Source organism: Lutra lutra, chromosome 3, assembly GCF_902655055.1.
Source record: "Lutra lutra chromosome 3, mLutLut1.2, whole genome shotgun sequence".
NCBI classification, from domain to species: Eukaryota; Metazoa; Chordata; class Mammalia; order Carnivora; family Mustelidae; genus Lutra; species Lutra lutra.
Genome location: NC_062280.1, coordinates 71,720,146 through 71,731,168, shown reverse-complemented (window position 1 = coordinate 71,731,168; position 11,023 = coordinate 71,720,146). Strand labels below are relative to the sequence as shown.

Here is an 11,023-nt window from a genome sequence, read left to right as displayed (position 1 = left end):
ACAGACCAAATCCACTCTATGCACATTCACACTACGGCAATAAATACTCTGACCAATAACATAAATATAGGATAGAGAGAATGTCATAGATTGTGATTATTTTAAATAAATAATTTAAACCTTAATTAGTATAACTGAGGAATAAAAAATGTTTCTATCACATTAGCAGAAATATGCTCTGTGAGTTCTTCTTCAACAGCAAACTTTGGCACTATTTTGGGAACAGTGCTAATAGCACTGGTATTCCTAGTGTTTAAAGCTGTGTTGACATGATAAAGTGCTATAATTTCAACTTGTTATGGTGAAGCAGAAACCGCCTCATTAATTTCTGCTTCATTCAAAACTGAGGAACAAATCAATGTTTACCAGTGGGAACAAAGCTAAATGAGTAACAAAAAGAAAACCCAAAACACTTGCAATATGTCATTAGTTTAAAGTGTAGAAAAGAATTTTAAAGGGCTGCCTAAATTCTGTTTAGTCCACAACACTTACATTAAAATGAGAAACTGTTACAGTAAATTTGACATGGATTGTTCAGTGCATACTTTTAATTTTAATCCTGTTAAACCTGGGAAAGAGAATATGATAATAATATTAGTAACATACTGCAGATGAAATCACAGTATTGATATATTTTTTAAAAGATTTTTTTTTTAAAGATTTTATTTATTTGTCAGAGAGAGAGGAGAGCAAGCGAGCACAGGCAGACAGAATGGCAGGCAGAGGCAGAGGGAGAAGCAGGCTCCCCGCCAAGCAAGGAGCCCGATGTGGGACTCGATCCCAGGACGCTGGGATCATGACCTGAGCCGAAGGCAGCTGCTTAACCAACTGAGCCACCCAGGCGTCCCTGAAAGATTTTATTTCTTTGAGAGAGAGCATGAGCGCAGGCACAAGCGGGGTTGGGGGGGCAGAGGAAGAGGAATAAACAGACTCCCCGCTGAGCAGGGAGCCCGACGTGGGGCTCCATCCCAGGACCGGGATATCATGACCTGAACTGAAGGCAAATGCTTAACCATCTGAGCCACCCAGGCACTCAATACAGTATCAATATTTTAATAAAATATGACTTCTTTATAGTACTTAATGAAAATGTAACCTATGACTCTTATACTTACCAGATATACCAGCACCATAAATATACTGAACACGTGGATAAATGATATATTGAATATTCAAATAAAAATATCTTCTGTTTTATCCATAACCCAGTTAATTTAAATTCTTTAAAATATCGCAGAATGACAGCTAAGCCTAAAAAGGACATTAGATATAACTTCACTCTATCCCGTCCCTTCATTTTATAAATGAGGAAGAAACAGAAAGAGTTAAACATTCATCTAAAAATCTAACGTAAGTAACAGAGCAAACAAATCCTGCCATTCTAGGTGCTTTTTCGTTGAGCACAAAATTAAATGTTTGAATGAAAACATAAATGTTTTAAAAGCCAACTCATTCTTTGCCCTTTTAAATAAACAATCTAAGATACCACCCGTAATAATTGTCCCCAAGTAGTTAATGCCCTTCCTTATATTGAATCTGTGGTTGAAAGTCTATTGCTTTATTTCCAGCTGGGTGAGAAAAGCAACACTCTCTATTCCTCATTAGATAATACAATATTAGAAAAATGAGCATTATTTTAAAGACATAGCACTTCAATCAAATAAATAAAGAAAGCATTTTGTTATTAGGAAGTCAGTTGATTCACTTGTGGAAAGCTATATGTTTAAAAAGGGAAACACAGTAACACTGAGTTGTATTGTTTCAAATAGTACCCTAAAAACCTCTCTTGGAAGGTGTGTGTGTGTGTGTGTGTGTGTGTGTGTGTGTGTGTGCCCAGACTTGTACAGAAAAGAGGAAGGGGAGGAAAGAAATGTCCCCACCTGAGCCTAAGCTGGGTCTATCACTAAGATTCAGCTATGTGCAACCACAACTAGTGGTACAAAGCTGGTCTGTTAACCAAATCTTGGTTGTATAATGGGAGTGTGAGTCTGCCCACAGGATTGTTAATTTTCCTCACAGGCACAAGATAAGCCCCCAGGGGGGCAGAGAGAATTACCAGGAAACTGAGGTGTACTAGCAGAACACTGATGCTCTGGTACCTTAGGGAGTTTCACAAAGAGAAGAGAAAAGCACTTTTTCTCTCAACCTGACTGGACACATAGTTCTGAATTGAAGAGCATGTGAATACAGACGCTTTGAGACAAATTGAACTTCCCAAACTGCGAGAAGACCCAAACATGCAAAATGACTGAGGACAAAATATTCCCCGTGCCACTCTGCTTCTAATACTAAACAGATTTTTCTTTTTAAATTTAAACCATGTATCCTCTAAATTGGTGGAGGATGGAGAGTTGAGGTGGTGGTCAGGGAGAACACCAGATGCCTTAGATTTTCCTGTTAGTTCTGCCGCTAAAAGGTGTACGCATTTGGGAAAATCTTTTGACCACTAAGTCTTCAATTTCTTTAAGTTAGTGGAGTTAGGTACCCTCCTGTTCAAAATTCCATGCTTCCAGGTGAAAGGTGAAAATTTTTAATTTTAAACGTAAAACTTTCCGAGATTACAAAAGATTTCTGGGTCCCTGAATAGGCCATAATCCCCCTGGAATTCTGGGAAGCAATTTTGGTGAGTGTATATATGCACTTAAGCATTTCCCAGGAAGGGGGACAGTATTTTCATCAGAGACCTAAAGGGAAATTAAGTTCCAAAAAAGGTTGAAAATCACTGTTTGAGGCAGCAAATGTTGTCTTTAGTTTCTGATTTATCTGATTGCTGAACAGATCAGCAGCAATCTACATGGTTATAAAATCTGTCCCACAAAGCCTTCTGGAATATCTCATTTATCTTCATGAGGTGTGTATTTGTAATTTTTCATGAGCAGAAAGGCCGCTCAAAATCAAGAGTCCTTTTCATTAAATATTTAAAATTGTGGGCATTTCAAGATTTATTTTGATATTAGTAGCTAAAGGAGAATCATTTTAGTACATTGGAAAATTTCAAGCATACAGCATCTTACACATTTGCTTGTTCCTGTTGAATTATTCTACTATTTCTTTTTTCTTGAGTTAACTGACATGAAACAAAAGGCTTGGCTCCTCCTTCCAACTGGCTTTTCTTTTTCTTCTGATGTTAGAGTCTGATGTGAAATGATGATGAATGAACTGTGGCTCTATTTGTAGTAGCAATTTTCATTTTTGTAACGATTTGATCCTCAAGATATAGTAGAAGATATTTATATAATATTCTAAAAAGAATTAGTTGAAAATTAGAGAGAAGCAGAAAATGACATTAGGGAATCTGAGGAACTGTAAGAGGAAAGATGCACGTAGGAAGACATGAGAACCAAAGAGAAAATCTACATGATTAGATGCTACAATCGTATCCAATGCCTAAGGGAAAGAAGGAAAAGGGGGATTTTTTTTCTTTCTTTCTTTTTTTTTTTTTCTTTACAGAGGGAACATGGCAACTAGAGAATATTGAATTTTTTGAATACATTAAATGAAAACGACACAAACATCATAACCGAGCTTTTCAAGAACATCTTTTGGCTGATAATCTCGAGGCGTTCTATGGCTTTTCGTTAATTAAGGCAAAGACAGAGGCGAGCAGGGAACATCACAGAAAGAAGGATGTTGCCAGTGATTATCAGATAAATGCAAAAAGCTCAGGGAAGCAATCTTTTGTGGTATAGGAGAAGTGCCAAACAGTGTGAAACGCTGATTTTTCCCGAGACATTATCAAAGAGGTGTAAAGCAAAAGGAAGAAAATTAGGTTTAAGCATTGGCCTTGTATCAAATTATTTTAGGTAATCCTAACGACTCCTGATTCCTCAGATATGACAGTCTGATCCGTACTCCCAGCGGCTCCCAAGTCCAAGTGGAAAGGAAACCAAGAGTCAGGGTCTCTGCTCGACTCCAGGCTCCCTTTCCGAGTCCCGTATCTTCAGGTCACCAGCTCCGGACTCTCCGTTAACCCCGAGGGCCCCGGGCGAGAGATTTATCCTCAAACGAACCCGATCCCCGGGTGACCCTGTTTGGGGCTTGGATTCATGGAGCATCCTCCTGTGACTCTTCCTCTTTCGAGTAACAGCTCAGTTTTTCTCCTCTCCGCGCCTCCTCAAATCCCATTCAAGAAAAATCCCAGGGATTTCAGCTGAAACGCACACCAACCCCGCCCCCGCCGGGCTCGCGGAGGCTGTCTCCCGGGCTGCTGGGGCTGCTCCTCCCGGCCCGGGGCAGGAGGGGCGCGCGCCCCCGACCCCCGCGCGCGCCCGTTGCTATGGGAACGCACAGGGCTCCGGCGCCCGAGGCTGGAGGCACGAGGAGGCGCAGGGGCAGATCCAGTGGGAGACGCTATCGCAAGATGGCGTCTGCGAGGCCGCGGGATGCGGAGTGAGCGCGCCCCGCCGGGGGCCCTGCGAGGCTGCTCCTCTCCCCGCCGCCGCCGCCGCCGCCACTGCGGCGCCGCCTCTCCGCCTGCCATTGCGCCGCGTCCAAGCCTCCCGCCTCGCAGGTACGGCCGCCCGCGCGCGCGCTCCGCGTAGTGCGCAGATGGCAGCGACAAGTGCCGGCTCGCCTAGGGCTAGCGGGTCTTCCCCCGTGCGGGTGCGCCTGACAATAACGCATAAATAACTTTTTCTTGCAGCGGCCCCCTGCAGCCCCGGCCTGCAGCCTCCCCGCGCGCTCGTGCCGCACCACGCCCCTCCGACTGCCCGCTCCCTCCGAGGTGAGAGCGCTTCGGGCCGATGCGGTGATCTCTGGCCGGCCTGGGAGGAGCGCGTGGACCGGCGGGCGGCGGCGAGCAGCTGGCGAACGCCTTTACAATGGCCCTGACCCTGTTTGGTAAGTACAGCCCTTTGCCCGCGCCCCTGCAGGTGGGCCGCGCCCGGGGGACCGGAGCCCTGGGCGCCAGGGGAGGGGTCGTAGCGCGCGGTAACGGGCGCGGGCCGGAGCGGGGGAGCTGGGGCGTCTGGGGCGCCGGGCTCGGTCCCTCGCGCCTCTCCCATTGTTTCCTCTCCAGGCAGGGCCGATGGGCGTGTGCTCCCTGGCCAATTCTGGGCTGGGAGTCTGTGAGGTCCGGAGTGTTTTGTAAACGGAGGATTCTTTGAGATTCCAACTTGTGAGCGAAGTTAGCTGGTTGTTTCCAAACCTATGCTTCTCCAGTCAGTAAATAAAGATCCTGGAAAGTTTATTTATTTTGTACAAGATGTCTGTGCATCCCCACCTCCCTGGAATTGCCAGATGCATGTGTTGAGTCTTGTTGGATTTTGGGGCGGATTTTTTGGAGACGGTATATTTCGTTGGAAACAAGAATAACTGGTGAACTGAATATTTGTTAAAATGGAAAATGTTTGCTCTAACAAATACGAGAGCAGACAGAAGAAAGTTGGTTCCTGGAAGATAAGTGATCTCCGGAGAATAACTTTGAGTATTTTAGGAAAGAAATGTTATTTCTGTGATGTAATTACTGCAACACTATTGTTTCAGCCTTTAAGACTCAAGGTTTTGTCCCCCCCCCCCCTCCTCTGGAGTCTGTAATGACAATAGGTTGGGAAGAAGGGCTGAAAAATACCGTGTTTCCTATTGCCAAAGCGGACTATAGTACACATGTCCCTCCCTTTAAGAAAACTCAGTTTGTGAAAATTTAGATGTTCAAAGTAGTATGGTATGTACTGGTAGGAAACTGATAGCTACGAGGACGGTCTTAGTAAGTTACTCACAATATCAAGTTTCTAGTTATGTTTTAATTGCTTCATTTGATCAAGCAAGTTACAGGCATCACATACCACAAATGCTTTTTCATATAAGTTAGAATGAATTAATCTGGAATCAAAGAGTTACATTTATTTAATCATTTTATAAATTAAATTCAGATGCAAGGAGGTTATTTTCCAAGGTCACATGGCCCTTTTGTGGCAAAACTGAGCCTAGAACACAATTTGCCAGTCTGCAGTCTGGGGTATGTTTATTTTGCTGGAACACCCACAGTATTAAAAATTACATTTGGTGTTGGTTCTTCATAGGTGCTTTAAAAATGTTTCATCTTTCTCTGAAACAAATAAAAATCTCACCATTGCTTTGCAGTACCTTATGTTTAATCTGCATCATTTAGTAGAGCATTTTTTCTTAAGTGTGGCCTTTTTTTTGGTACAAAAGTTAAAAATGGTGGAAGACTTAGTTGGTGTTTTCTTTGGAAGAAGCATTTCTTGTACTGTAGTAGATAATACATAGCACTAATATTTCCCAGGAAAATTTTCCCTTAAACTAGTTTTTTGTAGCAAGTTCATTTTCTGTTCTGAGGAGAGAGTCTGCATTTCCAGGTTTGTTTTCAAAGGTAAGGTTCATGAATCAGCCACTTCTCGAATGTTGACATTCTCAGTGAATCAACAGATAAATTGGAGAGAAGCAGAGTAAGGAATAAGGTACTTTTAAAAGGATTCCTAAATTATTACATCTACTGAAGTAGAGATGAGGAAAGGAAGGGCACGGATTTGACCTCTAGATGAAGATAAAAGAAACCACTCCCACCCCTCAGAATGAATAAAGTGTCTTTAAAATTTTAAGTCAACTTGTAGGAAAAAAGAATGTAATTAACAAAATCCAATTTGGTTACAATTTTTAAGAATATTTCCCTGTTATAAAGGAAAGTACACCTGTGTGAAGAGTCTTTTTTTTCGGTCATGATAGAACAGTAGCTGTCGTTGAGCACCGCCCATCAGTCCTCTTTGTTCAAAATAAATAGTCCTTTGCCCCTAGATCCACAGATTCTGCAGTTCTATGCGAAGGGGATTTTAAAGGAATTCCCCTGTGATTCTGTCATCCTCAAGTTTGAGAACCATTGTATTAAAGATCAATACGAGATTGCTCAAATTTGCCCAATTCAAAATGGCCTTTGTATATATTAAGAGCAGTCCCCAACGGTTAGAAGAAATGGATTTTATTTTAGATGTAACAGTTGACCCACCAACAACATGAGGATTAAGGGTGCTGATCTCCTATGTAGTCAAAAATCTGTGTTAACTTTTCACTCCCCAAAAACCAAATAACCTGCTGTTGATCAGAAGACTTACCAATGGTATAAACAGTTGATTACCATGTATTTTTTATGTTATATGTATTACACACTGTATTCTTACAATAAACTAGTGAAAGGAAAAGAAAATACATTTATAAGTACTGTACTGGTTTTATTGAGAAAGATCCACGTATAAGTACACCCATGCAGTTCAAATCTGTTTTTTCAAGAGTCAACTATACTACCTTTAAAAAAAAAAAACTATACTACCTTTATTTATTTATTATTTGAGAGAGAGCACATGCGCACAACAGGGGAGGGAGGGAGCAAAGGGCAAGAGGGAATCTCAAGCAGATTCCTGCTGAGCATGGAGCCCCACATGGGGCTCGATCTCACAACCCTGAGATCATGACCTGAGTGGAAATCAAGAGTCATGCTTAACTGACTAAGCCACCCAGGTGCCCCAACTGTACTACTTTTTAACTAGTTTAATCAGAAGTACTTCATATCCCTTTATATTTCCTCTTAATAACCAACTTAGAGCAGAGGAGCAGTAAGATAATAAAGTTCTGTGAGATGGTAGTGAAGAGAAGATCGGAATATAAGAAACTGGATGAACCTCACTAAACAGTCATCAAAGTCAGAGCTCAATAGAGTTTCTCCCAAAGCCTTCCCAAGGCAACCAGTGCTAGAACCCTACCTTGTATATCATGGGTGTATTAGTTGGTAAGGTTAGTGTCTTAAATCTACTTGAACTCCTGTAGTGGAAATACCATAAACTGAGTGAGTGGCTTACACAACAGACATCTATTTCCTGAAGTTTTGGAGGCTGGGAATTCTAAGACCAGCAAGCCAGCATATTCATTTCCTGCTGAAATGACCTCTTTCTGTTTGTGGACATCCATCTTTTTGCTGTATCCTCCGGTGGTGGAGAGATGGGAAACCTAGGTCTTTGGTCTCCTGTACTACCACTGATCTCATCATGAGAACCCCACCCTCACAATGTCATCTAACCTAATTTCCCTTCAAAGGCCTCATTTCCACAGATACCATCACGTTGAGGGTTAGGGCTTCAACAAAGGAATTTGTTGGAGAACACAGTTGCGTGCATAGCAGCCTGCAATAGAGTCTAGGTTTTTAAAAATTTAATTTAATTTAGAGAGAGAGTGCAAGTGTGGGTAGGGGAAAATAAGGGCAGAGAGAGAATCCTAAGCAGGCTCCACGCACAGTGTGGAAGCCAACTCAGGGCTCGATCTCACAACCCTTGCTATCATGACCAGAGCTGCAGTCAGGAAGTGGGTGCTCAACCAAACAAACTACCCAGACACCCCTATGTTCTTTTTTCTCCCCCTATATGTTTTACACTTCCATCCAGGCTTTGTTTTTTATCATTGTAAAGAATGTTCTTTTTATGGGACATTGGTGAAAGTGAGCTTCATTTAAAAAAAAATGAGAGCCTCTGAAATTACTCAGTACAATTTCACATTGATATACTTTTAACTTTTTGTCACCAAAGTACAGTGTAGCAACTCAAAATATTTGTCAACTTAAGCTGAAGAGTGAAACTCTTATCTCTTATCTTTACCATTATTCACCTTTGCTACTTAAAAAGATACTTTTAATGCAAATTTCTGTTTATCTGTGACAGAAGAACTAGACCCCAATCCTTCCTGATTTTATAGTCCCATTTGGGAGTTGAAAATGCACACTTTTGAAGGGTCAGGACTTTGCCAGCATTTTTCTCAACCTTGTAGATGAATATACCTTTCAGTCATCTGCATCAATACGAATAATTTTTAAATCCTCAAATCCTAAAAATTATCCAAATGTAGTTCATACTCTGTTCACTCACCTGTTGTATGTTGATGTATGTTGATCTGTTCAACATAAATCTTTAGCAGTGTGCAAGAGACATGGTCCCTGTCTCCTTAGAGCTTACATTCCAGAACTATAGTGTATGTACCTAACTACTTATTTCCAATAGGACTTGTTAGAACTTCCCTGAAAAAGAATCACATGTTCTCTAATAACTGCTGGGCTAGAAGGAAAGTCTCGAGTCATCTAATTTAGGACTTTTTAGCTCGTGTACCTAACGGAACGCCCTGAGTGGCCATACCAATAAAACCCTATTTGACAGAGCTGGATAAAAAAGCATCCTGCCAGGTTATCCTTTGGCAGGAATGTCTGTCATTTATAGCTAAATGGGGCTGTGGTTTACAGCTCAGACAAATGCTGAGACTGGGAACTCAGTTACTATCCAGCTGGGCTGTCTGAACCCTGAGTAACTCTCTTCTCTGTCGGGGTAGAACTAGCTCTGGCATGGCCCCTCTTCCTTTTTTGCTTTTTCCTTTCATTTACCAGTCACTGTCGTCACTGCCCTTGATCTGTGATCTCATAGCTAGGATTCCATGGAAACCTTTTCATTACGCTGCCACCTGATGCACCTGCCTTTGGGCATCTTTATAGAGATCCTTCGGAGCATTTAAATGGTGATGGTACATTCTTTGTAATGCAGTTAGGAAAATTTCTGATTTCCTATTACTGTCTTGACATTAAATTTTTTTTCTTTCTTTCTTAAAGTTATCTCTGCACCCATGGTGGGGCTCAAACTTGCAGACCCGAGATCACGAGTTGCATGCTCTACCGACTGAGCCAGCCAAGTGCCTCTAAAATTTGTGTTTAAAAAGACAAATCAGCTGCATTTTCAGTATGACTTATTTGACCAAAAGCCAATTTTTTTTTTTTCCAAAAGCCAATTTTATAGGAAACTCCACTTGAATACGGTCTCTGCTCACATTTTTATTTTTCAGATGTTGCTCATCAAAGAATATGAGAGGGACTTACCTAATAAGCAGCAGGGTGGTCCAGTGGTGAGAACTCAGCTACTTTTCTTAGAATGTTTCATCTTTTCAGCTGTCATTAAAATCACCATCCTTATTTAAAAAATACTTGTGCATATTCTCTCACCTGTATCAAAAACTTATTATTTCAACTGAAAAATTTTTCTTTTAATGTGTGGAGATTTAGTGCTATGTAAGACAGATAAAAGAATTATAGTTGCTATGATTCTGAAAGTTACCATCTGTGTACAGTGGAAAAGATATTGGTGATGCAGTCTTTCCAGTGACATCTGTCCCTGCAAGTAACAATCCTACTAGCATCCTAATCTTTGAAGATAGAGTGATATGCATAATTATAAAAATTTGACACATTTGTCAATAAGAGTTTCAGTTTCTTTATATCTGGATTTGTCTACCTTTTAAAAAAATCACTCTTCATAAGACTTTTAGGCATTTTTTTCCTTTTTTTAAAAGATTTTAAAAATTGATACATTTGAGAGAGCAAGAGACACACACACTTACACATAGAGGATGAGTGGGGGTCGGGCAGCGGGAGAGGGAGAGAGGAAGCAGACCTCTGGCTGAGCTGGGAGCCTGTCCCTGGGTCTTGATCCCAGGACCCTCAGGTCAAGACCTGAGCCAAAGTCAGATGCTTAGCCTAAAGGACTGCATGACACAGGTGCCCCTAGGCATTCTTTCTTTCTTTCTTTTCTTTTTTTTTTAGATTTTATTTATTTATTTGACAGAGACAGAGATCACAATGAAGCAGAGAGGCAGGCAGAGAGAGAGGAGGAAGAAGGCTCTCCGCTGAGCCGAGCGCCCAAAGCGGGCTCGATCCTAGAACCCTGGGATCATGACCTGAGCCGAAGGCAGGGGCTTTAACCCACTGAGCCACCCAGGCACCCCTAGGCATTTTTTCTTGTTTTCCCCATGAAACTTTAATAACAGATACACTGTCTTTTTACACAGTGTGTATATCTGCTTTATGCACAAAAAGAGTAAGGTTTTTGACCACCATAAGCTAATTTTTGCTCACTTGAAGGCAATATTACCTTCAATGAGAATACATTTTTAGACTAATCTAAAACAATCATAAGAGAAATAGGCAGAAAAATACTGTTTGATCATGCTTTGTATGCCATCTAATAATAGTTTTGAAGGAATGACATTA

The 11,023-nt window shown here is 41.4% G+C and overlaps 1 protein-coding gene across 1 annotated transcript in view; it reads left to right on the top strand.

Annotated features, from left to right (window-relative positions):
* Positions 1 to 4,370: 4,370 nt before the first annotated feature.
* CHN1 (chimerin 1) overlaps positions 4,371 to 11,023 on the top strand; it is a 211,286-nt gene continuing 204,633 nt past the window's right edge. The window contains exons 1-2 of the mRNA XM_047722227.1: positions 4,371 to 4,510; positions 4,643 to 4,839. Coding sequence (XP_047578183.1) covers positions 4,821 to 4,839 — 19 coding nt within the window. The 5' untranslated portion in view covers positions 4,371 to 4,510; positions 4,643 to 4,820. The remainder of the gene's footprint in view (positions 4,511 to 4,642; positions 4,840 to 11,023) is intronic.